This window comes from Haliaeetus leucocephalus, unplaced genomic scaffold, assembly GCF_000737465.1.
Source record: "Haliaeetus leucocephalus isolate CR32 unplaced genomic scaffold, Haliaeetus_leucocephalus-4.0 Scaffold273, whole genome shotgun sequence".
Classification (NCBI taxonomy): domain Eukaryota; kingdom Metazoa; phylum Chordata; class Aves; order Accipitriformes; family Accipitridae; genus Haliaeetus; species Haliaeetus leucocephalus.
In genome coordinates, this window is record NW_010972709.1 from 7,499,925 (window position 1) to 7,524,680 (window position 24,756).

Below are 24,756 nucleotides of genomic sequence, written 5' to 3' on the forward strand. Positions count from 1 at the left end.
CTAATTATTTTCTCTCCCTTGTGGGACCAAATGAATTAAGTGAGCAATTTGCTTTGTGTATGCAAATTTCCAGTTCATTTCATAAGCCACAGATGACTGTTCTCAGATGACCTGTACTTTAGGACACTTTAACCTTTCCACTTTTAAAAAAAATAGAACAAGATCAGAAAGTACTTAAAGGTCAATATTTTACCAAAAAAAAAAAAAGTACTTATTTCTTTTGTTGTTTTAAACTTCTGGTGGCAAGGATGTCAAAATTCAGCCCCTGGTGCAGGGCTGCAGTGGAGGACACATACATCATGCATTCAAATGCGAACAAATTGGACCCCCCGATATAAAAGCAGCTCAGGTCCAGTGACTGGTACCACCATGGTGCCAACGGAACAAATGGTCTGGACAGCCTCTTTCCACTAATAAATCAAAGTAACATTTGCACTTTAATTCATCACAGAAAAAAAAAAAAGAAAAAAAAAGCAACAAAATGAAACAATTTAACACTTCAGTGAAGGAGGCAGGTGCTATTGAAAAATCAGCTTCATTCATCATTTTTCTTTTTCTACCCTCTACAGTTTTATGACAGATTAAACCTTTCCTGAGATTGATGGGGTGAGCGGGGGCTCCCCAATTTTCTAGATTTGATACTGCTTTCAACAGCATTTGAGAATCACTTCAGAACCTAGGTAGGAAGTTAACGACCATATTTCTGAAACACTGGTAATCTGTAAGTCAGGTTTTCCACTTACAGCATCATCTCTCAGACTGAACTGCATTCATCCTTAGATTCATTAGCACAAGCTTATGACACGGCGACACCTGACATGTTAACGGGACTGGCTGGGCTTCTCATTTGTCGGATTGACTTTATTGTCAGAGACAGCGAGAAGCAGCCTTCTGTCCAGGAGTAACAGAATTAGAATAGTCACAGAAAAGTCTCTACGCACCGTCAAGCTGTTATTACAACAGCTGCTCTTGCTGACCAAATGTGTATCAAGACAACAGCGATGACTGTCCTAGGCCTCTGGATGATGTCTTGAGTACCAAAGTCCCATTAATATTACAGATCAAAACCAGGTGACAAGTAGTGCTAGTTGAAGACTCTGCCATATTAAGTAGTTTGTTGGGGGTTTTTTAATCAATAATTAACTATGCTTTTTATAAGAATCAGTTCAACTACAGAATGGTATAGAGCAGCAGTGACATGTTCCCCTTTTTCAACACCTCATATTTAATACTGTTAGAAGCTGCATCATTCACCACCTTAGAATTTCACACATTTACAAAGCTTATTTTAAAAAGAAACTTATTTTTATCTACCTGCGCTCTTTGCAAGTTAACACACTTTAGCCAGAAAATGCTATTTAATATTCATTAGCTTCCTTTCAGTAAGGTTAATTAAAAACAAACAGAACCTGTCAACTTGCACGGCCGATGACTCCACAACTCGAGGACAGCCTCATTTACCACCGCAGTGAAAAACTGGGGACACTGCAGTGCCCCACTGCCAAACAGCAACACTGCATAAGTGACAACCCCCTGTCCCAGGCCACTCTACTTCGTTAGCACTACTTCATTACAGAGAAGCAAAGAGGAGTGATAAACGTGGAGAACAAACGCTGATGGCAATCTTCCCAGGGTAGCTCCCGTGAACGGCAGCAAGATCGCTGCCCGGTCGTCCAGCCTGTCTGCAACCCAGTGGTGCTCAGCAAGCGCATCCACAGCATCCAACCTGGCACGGTGCTGGGAAGAGAGATCTCTCCGTTTTATACCGGAGGACTACAGGCTTTCTGGCAGAAACCACAGCATTGCATCCTGTCATTTAGGTCTACATACTCGGGTCCTGAAGCAGACAGAAGTTTAGGGGAAGGGCTCAGAGTGATTGGAGCTGGCAGTCTAGCTCGGCAGGTCCAAGACACCAAAGAACCATAGAAGCTCAGGCTGATCATCTCAGATATATTCAGCTTAAGACTCGGACCCCAAGACACCCCACCCGCCTCCCAAAGGAGACTTAGGAAATAACATACCAGTTCACCCCTGCTGGAACCAGTGCTTTCAGGAGTACACACTGCATTCAAATTTGTTTTATTCCTCCAAAAGGTAGAAATCTCTCTGCACACTTCCCCTCAAGACATTTGGGTCTAGGCCTTCATCCTGCCTGAAATAACCCCTAGATTTGGCTAGGTTCTGGTAAAACACACATAAAATATGTGGGTAAGATGTCCTACTGCGATGACAATGTTTCTCAAAACTTCAGCCGAGACTAGGGTTTGCTTTAATGTCTATAACTGTTAATATTACAGATCTGATTATGTACAGTTACAGATTTCAAAAGCAGAAAGCATGAACCTGGCAGCTACTAAACAGTCAATTCCCAGTGACTGACTGTGGAGTTTGACCATTGTTTATTCCTGTCAAATAAGCTACCAGAGAAATCCAGAAACTAAATTTATAGAAGAAGCAATAACTTAAAATTAAGTAACTGTTAACTATAGACTAAGCTTGACTTAAAACTGAAAATCCCTCCAAGCTAGTGAGGCTTTCTGTGGTGCTTCAGCCTGCAGATCCAGACGCAGGAACCTGCTGTTGGGTTACGTATGTGACAAACAAGTGCTAACCTACAGAACTTCTTGAAAGAAGAGAAAAAAGTCCAGCCTCATTTAGATTCCCCTTGGATTTCATATCCATTACCTAATGTGAACTTTAAGTCAGTGTATGCTGCTAATATATTGCATTAATACAATGGAAGGAATACAGATTTGCATCAATAATTGACAGAGCCATACTAATATAAATGCAGTGTTTCACACAAAGCTGGAAATTGTCTTACACACACTGTGCAACCCTCACACACATCAAATGAAAAAAAAATGCACTTCTCATTACTTTTGAAAGTTGCTTAATATAAATTTGAATGAACTATTTCTGGGCATGACTTACTACAAATAGCCACAGGTTTTATGACCAATCAATTACAGATTACATGGCATGTGGACAGACAAGTCTGAATTCAGATTCAGAATTCCCTCAAGATTTCATCCTAAATGTATGTCAAAGTGAGTAAGTGCAGATCAGCCTCAAGCTGAGCTGTGCTCGCCGACTCCTAGGAATTTATGCACATAATTCCTAATCTTCTAATATATTAAGCTTTTGCCAACAATGATTATAAATTAAAGGGTTTCTTATTTTCATCTCCATGCCCAGGAGAATTACACATGTAAATTCTCAGATGAATATGAAATGTGCACATAACTCCAGAGCGATTAGAGGGAAAAACTTCATTCTTTTAATACCGGTGAATTTAGCAAAGGTTTTCACACCATCACTGCAAGAAAAATTTGCATGTTGTCCTTCATTTCTGTAGCTGTTTACTGTCTTCCCACAGATCCAAAATCCTAGTAAAATGGGAACCTCTAAGTACCCAGCTTTTTGAATCCACGTCACTTTTGATGGTCGTCACTGTAATTATGAAGAATAGTAGTCACTGCAAAGTATCTCAGATCTGATTTTAAAGGGGTGAGGAGAGGAAAGGACATCTTCTCTAAAAATAAAGTCATTTTCCATTAGCTTGGCAAGATGTTTGCTACAAAGCAGAAAATAGAACACTTACTCTGCCTCTACTTCACTGCAGGAAAGAACATACAAGTGGGTTTAGGACCTTGATAAAAAAATTTCCAATTTTCAGGCTAATTAATACATGTCACCTTCAGATTTTATTCTTGGTTGTATGTTAAAAAAAAACCAAAAGTTTGAGAAACAGCCATATTACCAAGTCTTACCTTGTGATAGCATCTAAAGTAAGCAGCTCGTTCATCTGAGAATTTCTCCAGCCTCTTCGGTCCTTTGCTTGAAGCTTTTTTGAATACTAACCAGCATCTCTGATAAATCTAAAAACACAAGAGAGTAAACTTGGCATCTCCAATGACTTGAATATCACTAATGTTCACATAGAAGTTAAACTCATAAATCGGCTGTTGCTCTGGAGCTACAATTAATGATTCTCAGTAGCTTAGACAAAACATAAAATCAAGCTAGTGGGTAGTTATATCCTATTTCTTTGGAATTACGATACAGTCAGAAATTCTTATGAAGACAGTGCATGCTTGAGTGAAAGGTGCTAGGAAGAAAGAGCTGCAATTAACGCTTGCAAATGCAGGGCTTTCTAGGAAACAGCTTTTTAAAAATAAAGTGACACACTTTTCCATGTGGATTTGTTACTGGTTCCAGTCTTGCATGCTTAAGACAGACATGAAGCAAGCTTGAGCAGACAAGTAGGAATGGACATTCCATCACGCAAGTATGAGAGATAAAACTGTAAGCGTATATTCTATGTATAAGGGTAAATGAAGATACATAAGGGAGAAGGAACTGAATCACCAGGTAACAAAAAAGACAGATTGTTTAACTGTAGAACCCAGGACTATTCTGACAACGGGCGTTTTGCTTTCAAGGTCCAGTTGAATTTCAATTCAAGTCACTTGGAGCAGACTCTGTGCAGAGTGATTGAAAAAGCACCTTTCCATCTACAGCATTAAGCCACTTCATCTCTCAAACTTCTGCCACCGTTTCTTGCAATCTTCCCACCTATTCTTTAACTGTGGTGCACTTTCTACCCTCCTCTTACATTCAAAACCATAGCTCTCAGCTTAGATACCATACTGTCTGTACAGAAGGAAAGAATTATAAGCCTTGCCAACTGTTCACAGCCTACATTTAATCAGTAATTTCAAAGTAACACCTGGTAAGTTAGAAATAAAGCAAAACTGCCACTAAAATTAGTGTGACTTCAAAGCAAAAAATCTGATCAGCCATTATTAAGTAGTTCACAGCTCTGGCAGAGCTCCAGTGCAGCACAAATTCACTGGAGTGATCAGTGACGAAACCCATCAAAACACCTCACTGCGTCCAGCTAAGCCAGCACCCAACAGGTAACCAGCAGACAAGGCAACTCCATCCTTTGAACCCTTTGGGTTTCTAACCAATGTATTGAGCACAAAACAATTATGTCCATGAAAAGTAGCTATCGCTTTATTTCTGTACCCAGAAATGATTGTTGACTAGCTGTGCTGCTTTCACCAGCTTTTAGCTGTTGCTATAAAGCTGTTCAGAGAACCACATTACTCCCCCCCAGCTTTACTATTCTGCCTCGCATGTGGGCACTCATACTCCTGGCCCACTTGGCTGCAGAAGCATTTAGCATATGGGCAGGCTGCTCTGATGCCAGGCACCAGCTGAACCTATCAAGATTTTCTTCCAATTTTCCAGCTTATTGGCCACTCAACCTGTTCTGTTTAATGCAAGGGTTTGAATTGAATTGTTCAAAAATTACTAGACACTGACCAACATTACAGCTTACCACCAAAAAAGCAATTCAGATATGCACCCACTTCTACTGGAGGAGACTTTCTACGTTTGCCTTCTGAGAATCTTGTTCACTGGGCCTAGATAACCTCATCACACCTGGCAAGAATAACTCTCTAAAACGCCACCCAAAAAAGATTGTCAAAACTTTCAGTATTCAGCCCTTTTGCTTTTCAAAAACCTGTATTTTTAACTTTAGCAATTAGAAGACCATAGAAGAGAACAGAATCCTTTAGTAACGCATTTGCCATTGTACAACACACACGAGGACAACTACAATGTGATGATCTACTCAGACCATCTGCACTCAGAAGCACCTCTCTGGGTCAGCAAGCATCTCAAAGCTGTAGCTGTGCTCCAGTGAGCTCAGCAGCACACAGAATTAGGGGCGGAACAGGAGAATAACTTTCTAATACAAATAAGCAAATAAAGTTTTTCTCTGCCTCCAGCTGGGCACAGATCCAGTATGGTTATCACCCTTCCAAATGCCACTAGGAGCATAAGTATTATTAACAATCAACTCCAGTCAAGCATGGGAGATGGCTATAAGTTGGTGCTATTGGAATTTATTACTGTAGTTCAACAATGACTAATCCAAGACTAATTCTTGGATTTAGATCAGAATCAGGGCACAGCTGGGGAAAAAAAAAAACAAACAAACAACAACAAAAAAAACCCAAAACCCAAAACTGTTACATGTAAGTACCTCCAAGGATGCAAAAGCCAAATCAGCATACAATATAAATACCGGTCTTTAAGTTTTGGTTCCAAGCCCATACTACAACAATTCTCTACCAAAAGAGTCCTCGGGTTGGAATACATTATGCCAGTGCCTCAGGACAATATCATCACAACCCAAGTAACTACACCTGTAAAGAACAAATGGCATTCATCACGCTAACTTGAGCAAACTGGAGGAAAGTCAGGTCGTGAAGGTCCTTCCCCTGAACTTCCTCCTCCTTCTGTATGAGCTAGTCAGCTCTCTCCTCTTAGGGAGTCCACAACAGTAGTTTAAAGTAGAATAAAGTATTTTGTTTTGATTATAGACAATGAACAATTTTTTGCCTGAATATACAGTTTGGAATCCCTTTAATGTTAGCGATCTGACGGTTAACTCCTCTCTGCTGAGCTTATATAAACAAACTGAAAAAGAAGATATATCCCCTCACTTGAAACCTGCTTAGCACCTTCAAAAATGAGATAATGGAGGCATCAAGAATGGGTACTGCTATCACAGTCCCATTTCTCTACTCCCATGACACATGTATCTCACATGTGAACTTCCAGCACCATCTTAACAGAGCATAAACTACGTGATAGCCTAAACCTCTAGCAATAAAGCAATAAAAAAAGGGGGTTGGACTATGTGACCTTTAAAGGTCCCTTCCAACCCAAACCATTCTATGATTCTATGAATAACCAATTTGGCAGCACCTGCCTAGGAGCACTGAAAGCCCTTCAAAGCAGTCAATGCACAGAAGAGATGATGTTGTGCCCAAGACAGAGAGCTAATCACAGACCCTGTTATGAACTACACGACAGAAGAAGTAATCAGGTCTTTGATGCCATCATGATCTAGTACACGTCTGAGACTTGTCAGTATTTCAAGTTGAAGACGGCATGTGAACTGTTTACAGTGTTACAGCTGCCTGACAGCAGCAACAAGAACCAGCCCCAAATGCTCTTAGGTGCCTATTCCATCATGAATACTTTGCTCACTTATCCCTCAAATCAACATTTTCACTACTGCTCCATGAATAGGAATTAGTTGAAAGTACTGCTGTAATTACTTCCACTCCAAACACTTGGGCTGACAGTGATTAGATAATCCAAACAGCAAATCAGGATCTGATGTGCTGAGAGAGAACAGTAATAGTCATCATTTGCATAACACCTAAAACTTACAAAGCTCTCCCTGTGAGATCTTCCGAGAAAGCCTAACTCAAAATTTAATTCGAGTATCAAAAATTAGCATCTACTTCCTATGGTCTCTCCTGAAAATTTTGGCTTCTAACAGCCCATGGAGCAGGTAACAATTTAAAACTCGAGGGAAATAATGCGACTGTTTATGAAGTGGATCATCCGAAACCCAGATAGGTGATCCAATATGCATGTCCAAGGTCACATCAAAACAGTTCTATTTTTGGCTCTAAATACCAGCTGATATAAATCATTACCACAACTGAAGTCAAAGAAGGAGTGACTTCAAAGGAATGATGCAATCTGAGTATTTGGATTCCTGCCTCTCAGTGCTATGCCTTCGAAACCAGGCAGGATTGCTCAGCCATTCCCATGCTCCTTCTGATACTGGAAATACACCATGAAGAAAAGGAGCTGTTAGCCTCAGCTGGAACTGGTCAGCATCTGGCTGGGTAAAGTGGAAAAATGTCTTTTGACTTTCCTGGGTTTCATGATTCAGTCGTGGTTTGAGAATACTCTCACGCAGAGAGGGAAACTGAAACTGGAGGCTTGCTGTCCTACGTGACGGCCCAAACCCCTGGACCATCCTGGAAATGGGTGTGGGGAGGGAGACCTGTCAGTCTTCAGCACCTCCCAACTGATCAGAAAAGCAAGATAACCAAGAGCTAGATTTCTGAGTGTCTAAAATGTCATTCTTTATACATGAAGCACAAACTATTCCACACGAGAAACAGACATTTGGATTTAGAAACTAAAATTTGCATTTCAGCCCAAAGCAAGTTTACCCCTGCCCTCAATACTTTTGTTCAGCAACTGATCTAAAAAAGTATCTGGAAATAGCCAACTATTTAGAAATTGGAGGGGAGAGGCTATTTTTCATATCTTGGGGCAGGGGGTTTAAAACTGGCTATTTTTTAAAACTAAGATATGTTGCTTCCGCTACACTATGGCAAAGCAAGCCTATTTTACTTCAGTTCCAAACAATCCCACCCCTTATTTGTTTGTTATTTAACAGGGATATAGAGGTCAGATACAGTTGCACAAAGTCTCATCTGGCAAATTTCTCCTTTGCAAACAAAAAGTGAGCCTTCAGGGAAAGCTGCCCTATTTTATTCTCGTGTTGTGTTTTTCTGCTCTCTGCCCTAAAACAAAGAATTCCAATGAGCTGCTTTTACAGGGACACCGAACTTGCCATCAAATAAACACAAACTTTGCTCTTTTTTAAAAGCAGTAGCTGAAAGTACTATCATGCAGCTTGGGATGATTACCAGAAAGCCTGGGCCATTGCCAGGAACTTGCCATTTGTGACTCTGATAACCTCTAGAAACAGATAATCTAGTAAAGGCACAGCACAACAGCACAAGAAATTTCTTACAGTATGTCCTGAACTTTTTTTTTGGTAGGAAAAAAAGTGCTGCCAATTTATCCAAGACTGATAAGATAGCTCACCCACTGAAGTACCTCTGGTGCATATGGAAAATTATTTGAGTGTTTTGCTGGGCTTTGCCAGGGAGTCTCCAGTGGACTGGAGTTCCAGGTACAAGATCCCTTCCAACAGGGTGTTGTTCACACAGGAAATTAGCCAGCTAGTGCTAAGTGTTTGGATCTTAATTCCTGTATTTAAAAAAAAAAAACCAAACCATTAATATGTATGTCACTGCTGCTTCAAAAGGTGATAAAAGAACCCTGAAAAGAACTCCCAGCCAGCAGGAAATTTCTGAGGAGATTGGATCTAGAATTTTGCTTTGCATCTAGAAAAATGAAATATTGCCAACAAAGGCAGATTGCAGCTCATTCATTTAATTATATTCAGTTCACACACGTCTGAAGCAGTAGATCTCCATTAGGTAGCTGTTTCTTCGTGAAAAACTGGAGGACTGCTTTCTAGTAAAACATTCTAGGTATCGGAAAGTATGATGATGCCTTATGTGTCATGTTGAATGGGACTACGTGGCTCTAGTGAAGACCCCACAATATTTCCATGACTTCACACAATGGAAGTACTTAATTTGAATGTATTTCCTCCGTAAGGTTGTGACTCGCCTCTACTTTTCCAGCCCAGCTTTGTCCCTCGTCCACTTCATCCCCATATTGGCAGCTGTGTTCAGCTCTATTTCATTCTGAAAAAACACAATGTACATATAAAACAATTACAAGTAGATGGATTACTAGAAAGAATCACACAGCTGTAAACATATCTAACTTGTAATGAAATGTGTTTAGCATGACTTAAACGGTGCACAGAAGTGTAAACTGGTTCACTGGCTTTGTAAAATAAGCAGCAAACTTGTCCACATGTCTGTAAAGATATCGCTGCACTTGGCAACAAGACAATTTCGTTTTCCCAGAATACCCATTTAATGTGGATGTGTTATGAGTAAGCGATATTGCATTATTCATTGTGATCAGGTTATAATAACTACATAAATCAAAGTTGGTTTACATCAAGCTATCTTCTTCTCTGGGGTACTACAGAAAATAATCTAGATTTCTCCTTCCCCTGAGAGACACATTTGTGGAGAGATAAACCTCACTCCTTCCTCTCATTCAGTATACATCTTCAGAAACAATATTTTACACTAAGTCATCCACAGCTGCTAATAGGGAATGAAGCTGTAATCTTGTCTCGGTGCCTGTTTAGAATGCACAATATTGCTCAGTATTGCAAAGTTTTTTCATCAAGTTACAAAATCCAGCTTTGGCACTGGCCAGAACTTGCTGAAAGACCAGTGCACAAAAAAAAAACGTTTGGCAGATCTGTATGAATCTATACACCTTCTTTTACTCTTACGCTTATTAATGCAAGTCACAACAGATGCCTACTGCTCTAAAATATGAGGCATTTTAATCAGTCTTTCCTCTTCAAAAACTCTCTTTCTACCCCTTCCCTCCCAGCTGCAACTGCATCAACCAGAAGTGGGATTGTTGTTAATGGTTCAGGCTCAGAACTCAAAGCCATTCCTCCAGCCTTAGTTTAAAAGCCCAAACAGCTGGATTTGAGCCTACGGATGCATTCCCACTTGGCACACTAGTTAGAAGGCAACTTTGTTCTAAATCTTTTTTTTTTTTTTTCCCCATCCTTCACAATTACATGGGATTCATTCCACAGACAAGATTTACCTACTGCCAAAACATCCTCAGTAACTAGAAGTCTGCGTGCTGTGATCTAAGGCACATTGTCCGAGCTATGGCAGGGTGGTGAGGAGCACAGTCTAAGTACAGACAGTAAAATGGCTCACCCAAGGTTACCTAATAATTCAGTAACAGAGCCTTTGTCTTATTTCATGTCTATACTATGCTCTGTGACAATGGACGCTGACAGGGAAACCAAGCAGCATTTTACAGGTTTTTCTTGTAACTGCTGTATATTAGTCATTGGTTCAGACAAAGGGGAAAAAATGTTCAACAAAAATGCTGCTGCTGATGGCACAGGTCACCTCTGGCAGACTGCAAGATGGGATGGGCTCATTCAAAGACAAGAAGGGATTTCCCGATACATTCCAGCTTGGTAGAAGATTATTAAAAAAAAAAAAATTAATTAAAGGGACACCCAGGAGCTTATGAGAGCCCTTTACAGTGAATCACTGCAACTGTCAATAAAATAGTTTAGAAGCAATGTACCCCTTCAAATTGTTGATGCATTCAGCAGTTGGAAGTCTAGTGTTCAGAGGCATCAAAACAGATCCTGGCCAGATGATGAAGCACATTACCAGTGAAATCTCTCTGACATACAATCTTTTGAGGGCTTTGGAAGGACATTATGGTTCAGTTCAGACAGTGCAGAGCAGCCACCAGACTTTTGGGGACACCTAAAACAGCATTCTGGACCTCAAGGGACCAGCAAAGGGCTCCAAGCCCATAGGACACCCAGGAGGTTGGCACCTGGAACAGAACAGTGATGGCTGATAATGCAAAATGTCTATTAAGAAGACAGGGCCGGGATTTAGGACTTGATTATCACATATAAGTACCATAAATGTTCTGCAAAGGAGTCATTTCTTTCCCTTCTTTACTCAGTGCATGGTGCCTTGAATTTGCATTGGCCGGTGCTCCTTCCATGTAAACTCACAGGCTACTTGTTGATGAACTAATGTGTAAATAAATTACACTGCATAATAAACCACACAGGAGATTTAAGGGATAAGCAGTCATGCTGTTTGATGTGATGGAGGGCAATATAGAACTTGACTCCATTTTTTAGTTTCTCTAATGACTGTCTAGAATTTCAGGACCTAAATGACATTAAAAGCAAGATTTCAACTTCCAGTCTACTCTTCCTGCAAAAGGGATGAGTTGGGTGCAGTATCACTAGAAAGAGAGCATTAGCTGAAATACCCTTCCACTTTCAGGCCCTTCTTATGGACTTATAGCCTTCAAAGTACAGGGTTGCTGGCTTGTTGGGTGTTTTAAAAATCATACACAGCAAAGGTTATAATTTTGGGCTGAGTTAGGCCATTAGAGGAGAGTGCCTCCAAGTACCAAGAAGCATTTACAGCAGAAACCCTCTCTTGCTAGTGACAGTTTAAAAAAAGTCAGACTGGAGCTAAGTATCTGATTTGGTTCCTTGAACATCTGCTAAGCTTTATATATGGGCACAGTTAATTCTAGGCATGAAACTGGATAGGAGAAAATCAGCCTAGGACTCTAACTATTAAAGGAAGAAAAAATAGTAAAGGCTTCAACACAGACTAAAAACTGCCTCTCTGCAGCCAGCTCATGCTGGCCGAGCTCTACAGAGTGCAGTTGGATGTGCTGTCCTGCTGGGTCAGGCCATTAGTGCGGTCCAGCGAATTAACACAATTTAGTACTGTGTTAGACGTAGGTAACTGCTGAATAACTTAAAATGGCTGCGATGAATTATGGTTTGGAATTATTCTTTTTTGTCACTAAGTATCTGATTCGGTTACTTTAATTTCATGGGCTATAGGGGGAAAATGGCATTGATACAGCTCATTAACAGTCCATGGAGCTCACTAATTAGTACATCAGATGCAAAGAGGCTGCAGAGCCTACATGCGCTAACCCTTGGTAACAGCCGCTCACAGCTCTAACAAGAACACAAGCTCACCTGCTAAAGCTGTGGTAGGGGGATGCTCTCCTGAACTCCGCTGTCAGAAGGCACAGATGGGACTTGCTCCATGTTTGGAGATGAATTGTACTTGCCCACAAACTCCCAGCAACAGGCTTTGTTTGAGCCCCCGAGAGCATACAACCATTTCTAAGAGTTGTATTTCAGAGTTGGACTGGTAATTTTAAGACTACACATAATGAGATGAAAAAAGGCAGACAGCGCGCTCGAATGAAGCCTTTATCGCGGTAGAGTATGTTCTTCAGCAGTAAGCTGCCAGCATCCAAAGCCAGACATGAGACAAGAGCTTTAGTTTCTCAATCTTCAATGCATGACTTGAACAATTCAGCCGTACCTGTTGCCACTTGCCCACCTGTTAAATTCAGTTAATGATGCTTGTTACGTGCTGCTTGGAGAGCCAAGGATGACAAATGCCCTGCAAGCCCATAACTAACAGATGGGTATAACTGCCCATTTCTGGCCTGCTGTCATTCCTTGCCATTCGCCAGTTAATTTAACTGCAAGCTTCAGAAAGCATCACAGGTTTCCTGTAACAAATACATCACCTCCCATCCCTATGTACACCCTCCAGACACCCCAAGTAAGTCTCAAGGTTACTCCATTGTACTGTCCCAACAAAAGGTAAACTTAGCTTACTCCTTCCATATTTTTCTTTCAATTCTGACACCAAAACTGTGCAGTGAGCATAGGTCAGTCCCCCAACCTTTCTGGATGTTGGATCAGTTTTAAAATAAAAGTGAATTTGCATGAAAGAGCAAAGAATGCTACCAAGTGAGTCACTGCAAGCTGGACTTCACCAAAATAAAGTGCTTTGTTAAAAGTGACAGAATTACAGCCCATTAAATCGTAGTAACAAGCACTTCAGCATTGCCTTACAGGATTGCAGCAAATAGCTGAAGTCATTCGGCCAGCCTGCTAGATGGACTGATACTCCGTTCAAAGCTGCTGCAGGGAGAAGTCCACGGCAGTCAAAACGCATTTCCCTTTTCAAGGACTCTGGCGCACTGGCTTCAGAACGATAACCTGCAGTGTTATCCTGAATTACTGAAGGCATGGGCACAAACGGATCCAAGTCAGAGCAGAGAGCCCACGGGCCTGTGGTCAGCAGACGGACTCCATCCTGGGTAGAAACCTAAGAGCTCTGTTGCAATGCTAGAACTTTAAAAGCTACTGACCAGGTGAAACGCGTCACCAGTTTGTCCAATATTTCAAAACCAAAATTCAGTCAGTTTCCTAGTAAAGGTGCAACTGAGGCTGGGGGGAGGGTTTTGCTTGTTTATTGGGTTTATTTCTCTTTTGTTTCGGGTTCGAGGGGATGGGCTAATACCGACTTAAAGAAACACAGATTAAAACACGGATTCCAGAGCCAATATTTCCCTGGTAGACTTTAGCTTTCCACTGGATCTTGCAGTCCTCTTGCATTTGCTTAGGGTAATCTACACATTAGTTCAAATGGACAAACCCAACCTCTATTAATTTCTCATGTCCCAGCTGTGTAGTACTAATTAAAGAAAGAGTTCAGGAGTTCATTCACATTTAGGTAGAGTCCACCCTCAGGAAAGTATGACTGCTTCATAAAAAAAGTCTATGAAATCTTAGCAGAATACCGTCTTAATTTGCACTACTTCATTTAACAGAGAATAGGCACTTGTATTTTACCATAAGCACTGTGCCAAGAGTACGCCACTCAGTATTATGCAGTTAATTCAGTACAATCAGCTAACATCCATCCTCACTGGTGTGGAGACATTAGTGAGAGCATTAAGAGGAATTTTTCCTTTGTCGACCATAGGGCATTGATAGTTCCCCAGATAAACATTACTCGGTAAGTAAAGGGACAATTTAATCTCCTACATTAACGTTACTGGGGCGAAATATCACTGATTTTACCGTACTGATATTTTGAATTGAAACTAGTTACATTATTTTCAACAAGGGGGGAAAAAACCCCACTATTCATTCCAATAGCTTGAACTTTCACTGGTATTTCTGACAACACTTGATGAAGTCAGACAAGAAGATAATAGGAGCAGTCCATCATCTTCCATGGTGTACCTAAAACTACACAAACATCAAATTAAGATGTCTCAGGTGCAGCCCTTACATCTGTTACTTTCTTTCAAGTGTTTCCACAAACAAATGTGGAAATAACAAAATGTTATTTTATCACTGATCCAACTTCAGACTAATGCCCATATACACCAGCAGGAGAATTACCTTCACGCTGTGTAACAAATTGATGATGAAAAGGCATCAAAATCATGAAAGACAAAATTTCACCTGTTTATAATTGGGTTTTCTTTTTCTTTCACTGCCTTTACAATCATTCTTGGCATACCCTTTCGTACACAGAGCAGCTAGTGTAGTCACCTCCAGACACCGTACAGACCTTTGTCTCACAAAAGAAGAGTAAATAGTGCAAATACAGAACTGGGACCCACAGGTGACAGAAGGCGAGGAAAGTGAGATAAAAGCAGAAGAAAAAGGGAGTTCTGGTCAGGTTTGCATTAGACTTGTTAAAATGAAAACTCCATCTGTAGAACAAGACAGCAAATGGGCAAGAACCACTTGTTTACTAGTTAACTCAGTTTATGAAAAAAGGCAAATTTGGAATATCATTGTTTTGCTTCACAAACTAAGCCCGTCTTCCAAAGAACGTGGAAGGTAATTTACCAGAAAACATATGCTGGAAAGCACAAGAAAAGCTGTTCCTGCTCCTAAAAAGGGCCACCATCAAAACAGGAATTTCATGCTCCAAATCAATGCTCTGCATAATCTCCCATCTCCTACCTCTTGGAGAAAAACTGCAACAGTTCCTGGGCTTGTTCTGGGGGATTTTGGTGGGGTATTTTTGGAACCAAATTAGGCTCTCTTTTGTTTCTTTGCACACAGTCCTAAAGATCAGATTTGCCTATTTTTAAGATATACAAACCTCCAGATTTCCCAGCTCATTTTAGAATCATAGCTTGGGCTATGAGTGATATCCAAAACAAACTCAGATGCTGCCCCAAAATGAAACTCAGATAGAAAAAGCAGTGTGATGAAAAGTGGGGGGCCATGAGAAAGATACCAGATCCTTGCTTCTCCATCCTGTTTTCACAAAGCAAAAATTGAGATACCTTAAGAGAAGAAACAAAATATAATTCTACCATGTGAGCTGCAAAACCTCCTTTTAACTCATCCTGAATTCAGTGATAAGCACAGTGCTCTTCTAACACATAGATCACACAGGGTGAGCAGCTCCCGAATGACAAGCACTGCTCGCTTTTCTCCAACTCAACTTCTTGGCTTCAAGGATCTTTGCTTCAATTCCAGATATAACCCCATCAAGATACCTACTGACTTGGACTTAAATCCCATTAACTTTGTCCCAGAGGAAATCCAATGGGGACTTGCTCATGGGCTGATAGACCCAATGCCAGAAGCCAGATGGAGCTGCATTAGGTCTTGAACGACATTTACTGATATTCCTCCCCTTATCAGCTCAAGGATAAAAGCTCAAACCTTCTAAGCAATGTCCTGGATCCCATCCCTGCTGCCACTGAGACGTTCCAAGCAGTAAGAAATCTTAATATCTGTGAATATGTTCCAACACCTTATTTAACAGTTTTCTAAAAATATGAATATCTAATGGGCTTAATATCTTGCAGATTGAAGTTGGTACATAAGAAATCTGCTCAGTTTTTCTCTGTCTCAATGCTTCCAGGCTGAAAGGAGCTGTATAGGTGAACACAAGAGATTTGTTAATAAAGCTGCTTCAAATGTAGATATAGGCAGACAACTTTTCCTTCTCCTTCTCCTCCCCCCCCCCCCACCTTACATCACTCTTGTTTCCAGTTTTCACAGCTCATACTCTAAAATCCCCATATTAACTTTCTGGCACGCTTATTCAAGCACCAATCTCTTTAACCATATGGTTCTAGTCCTGCAGATTGTCTCTCCCCCATTTTACCTCTCCTCCCACAGGGTTTCACAGAAACAGTGCTATGCAAAACTTGTAAAAGTATATGTCATTTTAAATGTTCAACACCAATCTTCTCAATGAAGTTTCTACAGAAGTCAGTTTAATTAAAATCAAGAACAGAAAACCCTGAAAGCTTAATCTCTTTTCAGCTTTTGACAATCAAAAATTTCCACTGAAGTTTAAAAAAAAAAAAGAAAAAGGCTGAAGTGGACAAGTCCAAAACTTTATACAACAGTTTTTCCAAACTTCTAAGCATGAATCAGAAGTTTTCCCATCTAGTCTTAAAACAAGCGTATGCAGTAAGCATTAACTTCATTAACCGTCTATAGGACAAAATTGTTGTATTTTCCCACTTAAATCTTGCATATGGCCACTGTCCAACATGTAAGTTCTCATGCAATACTCAAATACACAAGAAATTAACATCTTCCTAATTTTAGGTGAATATTTCATATTGCCAGTAAAGCACTAATCAAAGTAAGAAGCAGTCAGTCCAGAAACCTAAGAATGATTTTTTGCATTGAGTTTTTAAATTAATGCAGAAATATTTGAGTACTGCTCACATTACTTCACTTAAGCAAGCATTTCCTAGAAACAAGTAACTAGTTATAAAGTCGTGAAGAAGTCAGCTCCCTCCTCTGTCACAAACTGAAGACTACACTATTACAAATTCCTACTATGGGCTTGGCCAGGAGAGCCCTAGTTCTGCATTGGAGGACAGCACTTACACCACATTGCTTCACACTGACGTGATTAAGAGGTTTTGGGCTAGTCAGACCCATCAAGCAAAGAAAATTGACACGCACAGATCTAATTTCTGTCCTCAACAAGGTTAATACTAAAGAGGGTACAAGTCTACTGTTGTAGTTCCAGCAGTCACATCTTTCAGAAGAGACCCAGTTACTGTTACCTACTAATTTTTATTTCCCCGATCTCACAATGATCAGGACTGTACTGAATTTGGTTAAGTTGGTTCAGATCAGTGTTAAACAGTGTTCAGAACAACGGCACCCACACAAACTTTTTCTACTAGATGTTAATGTGATCCTTACACCGATGAGATCGATGCCATCAACGCAGCTACTTTCAGAAGTACAACTTCGGCTTTTCCTCCTTCCCTCCGCTCCAAAACGTCAGGCCCTACTTAGAAGCCACATTTCCAGTAACATTCAGCACTTGCATAAGGCCACGCTTGTAATGAGAAATCACTTAATCATGCCCAAGTTGATTTGGAGAGGTGCAAAAAATCAAATTATGCTGCCCCATCAGCGAGGGCAAGGCCACCGAGGAGGAAATGCTGAATCCCCTGACCCACACTGCCCCCAGCAGAGCCAGGAATGTGCCCTGCCAAAAGAACGGCTGGAAGGAAGAGGTCTGGGCTGAGCTTAGTTCATCTTTAGCTCTTCGAATAACCTTGTTGCTAGACATACGGGCATAAGTTTCTCCATCTTTAACAAAGGTGGTGAAAGCCGTAATTTAAAACACTGTCCTACGCATTTGTTCCCAGAAGATCTGGCCCCATCAGAGGATAACGACAGAAACCCCCCAGGCAGGACTGCAGGAACACGCCTGAAGATGGACAATCCCGTGCTTGTCACGTCTGAAACCCCGGAGGACAATGGCTGATCTCTGTGTCCTTAGGAAACCCCCGTGAACAAACACAAGGGGTATCAGAATTGCACTTTTGGGCTTCAGCTGCTAAAACCCCACTAACCCTCGCGTTGGGTGCTCAGATCTTTTTCTTGGATCCAGCCCAAATTTCCGTGGAGGACCCACTCTAATAGACAGATGAGGCCGATCATTCCTTGCATAACAAGGAGGTGCCTCCAACAGATGGGGTTACAGACAACCCCAAGAGCAGGCTGTACAGAGTGCGGATTTAATTAGAAGTGTTGTTAAACAGATACGACTGCAAGAGCAGTTCTGTGCCTCGCCTCGTAAGTGCAAAGTGGAAGATACCTCATGAGACAGGATTCTGCAAAAATCCGTTAGCAGCGTTTCCTTTGCCAGACAGAGGTATGAGAAACAGATTGCTAGGTAGAAAAACTCCACTTTACCCCTCTTTTCCTCTCTGTGAGCTTTATTCTCTGACAAACAGATATAGAAGCCTCTGCAGAGACCTGCGTTTTTAGGAACAGACACTTAGCTGTTAGCACAGCTCCATTAAAGTCAATGGATCCTCCCAAACGAGTGTTTGTAATAGCCTGTAATAATTTGATAGTAATATAAACTTGTGGAGCAGACACCCAGACCTCCATATGCAGGAAATACCTCCATAAAATCACGGCAATAATACAATAAATCAGGCTGCCTGTTAATAATGTCCAATTTTGAGACTTCCGCACATTATTTTTAGTGTTCAGATTGTTTTTTCTGGGTTGTAAACATCCAGTGTATCTAGTTAGCAATAGTATATGTTCTAGAAAGATAAATACTTTGTAAGGCTTTTCTAACAAACAACAAATTGCCGGGACTATTTGCTTTAAGTGCTTCTGTCATGCAGAAGCAGTAATCTATGTATATTAATTCAGCAGCATATGCTGTCCTACGCTTTTCCAATTTTAATAACGCTGCCTTTTATAAAGGAAAAAAACTTCACCCTCTTGTAGAATACAGGTCACCTTAATTTTCATATGCAAATTATTTCAGCATTTCCTATTCTGCTTTTATGGATGATCTTTAGTGTTTCCTTGAATCCTTTGTGAAAACATGCATTTAAGCTTGGGAAGGCTACTCCTACACCTGTGAGAGCCAAAGTTGTTTTACAACTCCAATTCTTGCATTTTCACCATGAAATTAAGAGACAGACAGCCTGAAGTAACATGTTGCAAATAGCCAGGGAAGAGAAGTAGTTTCAATCTTAAAGAGAAGTTTGCAGAAGCAGAAAACATCACAACCATTACACTTTTTTGCTTTACAATGAAAGAAGTAAGTATGCAAACAACTATATATTCAATTTTTTAACCATAATTCATTCCTTATTTCAACCTGGATTTATATTGGATTATGGCATAGACCTCTTCAATCAGACATCTTCCAGAATAAAGACATTTTAAGAGCTTGATTAGCAAGATAGATAAAGATTGCTTCAGCATTGGGAAGTTTGTGATAAGAGGGAAGAGCACGAGAGCACAAACTACTGTAGATGGCTCCACATTTATTTTTAAGCCTTAAAAACTTAAAAGATGCTGTCCATCCTTACTGTTGGACTTTGCCTGGAAGATTGTTCAGTAACACAGCCTCCTCACATTGCGTACGCAGAGCTTTGATCCACCTTGTACCACAGCAGGTCAAGCATCACAGTAAACAGAATTAAGATCGCACTTTGATATACCTGTTACATTATTGAGTTTCAAAGTGATGCTGTCTGAGAAATGGGGAGACAATGGAAATATTTTCCCAGAAGCCAGATGTGTTCATAGTAGACAAAGCTTGGGAGAAACAGTACAGCCATATTTGTACCACCTTAAGGTATGCTCAGAAAGGTATTCTACCCCTCCTGGAAAGCAGCAACATGTAAGCCACCACAGCCAAACCCTCTGTTGGGAAGAAGATACCTAGTTTCCAAGCAAGCCAGAGAGAATGTTTTTGGAAGCCAATGTTTTCCAGTCAATCAAGTATTGCGCAGAGCCAAACCAGACTCTACAAGGCTTTGCATAGCTGTGGATATGTGCAACTCCTTAACAGAGACATCTCTGCTCACCACCAGCACATCCCAGCTGGTTCTTGGAGGCACTTCTGTTTGATCAGCACTATTTTGCTTTTAGCTGCAGACAGCTCAAGGCAGTTGCTGTTCATCGAAGAGATTGTTTCCCTCTGACACTAACGGTACTTCATCACTTAATGCAACAAGACACTCCAAGTGTGTTACTGGCATACCAGAAGCTAGGGGCTGACAGCTAACCCCATGGCATCTTGCTCCAGCAGTCTCCCATACATCAAGAGGCAGGGACAGGCCAGATGCCTGCAAACTCCGCAGGGTCTTCCAAGGGGAACGGCATCGTCTTTAAAACCCTGTGCGCGGGAGGGCAGCCGGCACCCTCCCGGTGCCACGCCATCAGCGCTCCCAACACCGCTGCCTGTACCCTGAGGAACAGGCTTCAGGAACATCACCTGCCTGCACCTCGAGCCTCCAGCACTTACTTCTGCCTACACCTTGATGATGGCAGTAGCGGGTATCCTTAGCGCGGCTTCTGTGCTTCATAACCCTTGCTCAAATTGAAACGTGAGTTTCAGCAAACCTGAGTTTAGGTGTGGTCGCAGGAAGGGTAAGCTAAGCCTTAACAACAGGGAGTTCAAGAAAAGCGTTGAGTGCAACCAACACACAGCACTGGGAGCCTCCCACCCCACGAGGACAGGTAGGCTGGCTGCACCTCCAAGAAGACTGTCAAGTGCCCCTTTCCTTTTAAAGCTCTTCAGGCTCACCAGTGTAACATAGGCCCTCTGTTTCAAAGATTTATCCCTGTTTTGATTGTTATTTGAACACTCAGCTGGGCCAGCCCAACCTAAAACGAAAGCTCAAGCATGTTCACAAGCAGCGCACAGCCACCCATCCTTAAAACGAAAACACAAGAACTGGCCTTTTCATTAAGGAGAGGAAACATCTCCATGATATATTCCTCCTCAGAAAGGTCACATCTGTATCACAGAACAAGACATTGTTTGAAAATCATAAGCACAAAAAAAGCCTTTTTTGGTACCTAGGCCATAAAAGGACTCCCCTGTTTCATACGTAGATAGAAAGCACTTAATCAGACGAAAGGTGACTGCAAGCAAAAGCACTCAGCGCAACAGAGTACCTTCTCTCCCAAAACACAGGTCCAGCAGTCACTAGTGGTCACTGATGGAAGCAGTGCTCACAGAGCAAAGCTGATTTTTTTTCATTTTAAGGAACTCTGGAAGGTTGTGCTTTTACACTGTCAGCAGTTTTCTAGCACACAACCTCCTCTGTGTCACTGCTAATGACATAACAGAGGGAAACCATTGGCTGAGGGAATTATTTTTCTCCCTATAAGGACGGAAAGAATCGGGAAGAGTGCGCTTTCTCCTGAATATATTTGGCTCTGCAGAAGACACATGTGATACAAATGTTGCTATGGAAACTATTCTATTAAATAATATTAAATTAAATTTGCATATTTAAAGTGCGCAATAACAGTCCAGGTACAAAACTAATTAGCCTAAATTCAATCTTGAAATTACAAAGTAGGCCCTACCAGAACTGTCATTTTTCTTTTAAAAGAGGTTTGGGGTTGAGCAAGCTGCTTCTCTGCACCCCTTTCTTTCCAAATGTAGCATCTGCACCCCAGTTATACAGAAAAGTCATTTCTTGAGATAATTTGTAGATACAAGCTCTGCCTCTAGTTCCCTTGGTGATGGAATTACCATAGCATTACAGAGAAAAACCCAGGAGCTGAATTCAGTCTGAAAAGACAATGCACTGATTACAGCTGTGCCACCATAATATTGGAATGTATTTTCATAACTCCCACTTCCATCTCACCACGCACAAAGTATTGAAATCCTTCTCAATTAAACAGGGGTCCTACACGGGGCTGGAGTAGACTTGTCCTTCGTAACGTTTTCACAGCATGGCAAAGTTCTTCGAAAGTCAGTTATTTTAAGGTCTAAAGTATTTTTTTTCCCTTCCCACCTGCGGCTCCTGGGTGTCCAACAGCCCTCTCCAACTTAGCTACCAGAAAACAAGCTGTTTGCATAGTTCCTCCCTCTCTGAAGAAGCCAAGCTCACATTAGCCACTGATTAAGACTGAATTCAAGCTCTTGCTAAAGCCCCAGGTACTCAGCCAGGTTCAGTACCAGCTGTCCACATACACACCTGCAGCAAGGAGGAAAAAGCACAGAGAAAGGACACATTTTAGCTGGGACTGCGTACTGAGAAGCGGGTGCTGACAGTTGCACTGCTGCTGCAAGCAACACAAGCTTGTCCTGCATTTAAAGAACTTGGGTTAATCATAATTACCCATTTCTACTTGGGTGTTGTAAATCAGGGCACTGGGCTTTTAAGCAGCTTATAGAAAATGCAAGTCACAGGAAGAAATCTGCAGCCGTGTTTCAACTGTCTGTTCTTAGAGTAGTGGGCCAATACTCTAAACTGAAAACTACAGGGAGAGAGAAGCATTACTGCTGATGAAACAACTTGTTTCCAAACAAATGGAGCAGCAAGATTTGAAGAGGTCATCTCTCCCTCATAGCACAGCTTCTGTCACCAGATCTAAAGCAGTGACAGCCAGATCAAGGCGGCTACTACCTTCCCTCCTAATGTCCTCCACAGCACTGGAAAGCTGTCGGGACAGCACGCCCAGAGCCAAGGGCAGCTTAGGGCAACAAACTCAGAGCTCTTCATTTTAACAAATCTACGGCCATGGGAACTCTCTGGGACTTTGCTTGGACTTCTTCACAAAAGCACTTTCCATAAGCCCTTTCCCACTTTCCAGCCACTGATAATGATACAAACCTTTGGAACTAGAAAGTGAGAGATCAAATAAAGAAACTGTCTTTTCAAAGAAAACATTTAACGTTTGTTCCATTTCCATGGACTCAGTGTCGTTCTCCATTTCTCCCTCTGTTTTTGCACTCAGCTGTCAAATGCACTTCTACTGAGAGGGCATTGAGTGTTTCCTCACCACCACCACCCTCAAAGTGTTTTGGAAAGCCTTAATAAAGGAAAGACGCGGGCATTAACAGAACTTACACCTGTCTCAGAATTAGATGTGCCTTATTCACATGCCCATTGGGTTTCACTGTTACAGTATGGAAAGATGTGTCAAAGTTTAATCTTACGCTTCGTTTATGCTGGAGCAAACTGAATACTGATATACATTCAGTAAGGAAAGGATAGTTACGATACACTAATTGTGCCAAGTTTACTACAAGTTCTCTCATAATGACGTTATCTCCCTCCGTCACTGAACCATGCAGTTCTTAAAGAACGAACTATGCCTGTAAGTCCAGGTACAAGAAAAATAGCCTGCTGGAATACTTTAAAGTGCTTTCCAGCTTCCAAACAAGTCAGGGAGATGCAAATTACCAAAACTGTAGAGAAGCCATTGAACATGGATACAGCAAGAGTCTGAAACTGTAATTGTAATGAGCCAGCAAAAGCTTTCAGATGATCGCGTGCACACCCCCCCCCATAAGCCGACCCATCAGTTCTCATTAAATACAAGAAATGAGTTCCTTTCCTGTCACGAGAGGCACATCTATCAATTAAAACATTTTACATACACAAGCCTCGCTCCAGTTTGCAACCCCTTAAGCCATGTTGGCTCCCTGAGGTAGACAGGAGGTGTGGAGCACGCAAGTCCCAGCACTGGAGCGGCTCTGGTAGTTTGCTCAGGGGAGCAAGTAGCAGCAGCCCACGCACTGTCGGAGCAGACCACGCTTTAAGAGAGCATATGCCAACTGGGAACTGACCCACCACTGTTGCATTATCTAGTGCCTACAATCAAATCTAAGAACACGCCATGGTAGTAAAAGAACAGCCTTTAAATAAGTTTAAAATTACATAAGGAGCTAAAGGGGGGCTGTTCGGATTTTCATCCTGCGCAACTCAAAATGAACTTAAAAGCCCTAAAGATATCACAAGTTCTTCACCTGTCCCACGCGAGACCTCCAAGCCCCGATTTGCAGCAGCCCCCTCCCACGAACCCCAGACTTGAGCACCTCCGGCCGGCTCTCAGCCCTCACCCCTGCCCAAAGTCCCCCCCGCACCCCCAACCCTCCCGGTCCCGAGGGCACAGGCACCCCCAGATCCCCTGTCTTCCTCCCGGCCACCCCCTTCCCCGCTGCCCCCCCCCGCGTTCCCTTTTCGCGGCAGCCCCTACAGCTCCGGCCCGAAGTTGGCGGCGGCTGCCGGGCGCCCCGGGGAGCTCGGTGTGAAGGGCAGAGCCGGGAGGTGGAGGCAGCACAGCCTTCCCGGCAGGCAGCATCCCCATCTCCCAACGGGAGAGAGAGAAAAAAAAAATATATATACATATAGGTGGGTGTATATATAATGCATATATATATATGCGCGCATTTAGGTGCCTTTCTTCTTCTCCCCCATCCCCCCCCCCATTTTTTTGTTTTTTGTTTCCCCTGCGGAGACACCCCCTGAGCTCAGTTTGCAAAAAGAGGAGGACAAAGGAGTGGAAGGGAAAAAAAAAAAAAAAAAAAAAAGGGAAAAAAAATTTAAAAACAGAAGCCCAAAGGCAGGTGGCCCTGGGGGGCCCAGCACTCACCCCCAGCCGCCTGCTCCGGATGCGCACGTAGCCCTGCTTCACGATGTCGTTAAAATTGGAAGCCATCCTTCCCGGGGAAAAGTTGAGGCGGCCGGCGCCGCTCAGGCAGCCCGCATGGCGCGCAGCAGCCTCCGGAGCCGCGCCCCGCTCCGCACCGCACCGCCCCCGCGGAGCAGCCCACGGCCCCC

The 24,756-nt window shown here is 42.1% G+C and overlaps 1 protein-coding gene across 1 annotated transcript in view; it reads right to left on the reverse strand.

Moving 5' to 3' along the window:
• The window catches only part of DOK5 (docking protein 5), a 44,215-nt gene extending 19,581 nt beyond the window's left edge, over positions 1–24,634 (reverse strand). The window contains exons 1-2 of the mRNA XM_010569618.1: positions 24,569–24,634; positions 3,774–3,881 (exon numbers count right to left, since the gene is read on the reverse strand). Of these exons, the coding sequence (XP_010567920.1) occupies positions 3,774–3,881; positions 24,569–24,634 (174 nt within the window). The remainder of the gene's footprint in view (positions 1–3,773; positions 3,882–24,568) is intronic.
• Positions 24,635–24,756: the final 122 nt, after the last annotated feature.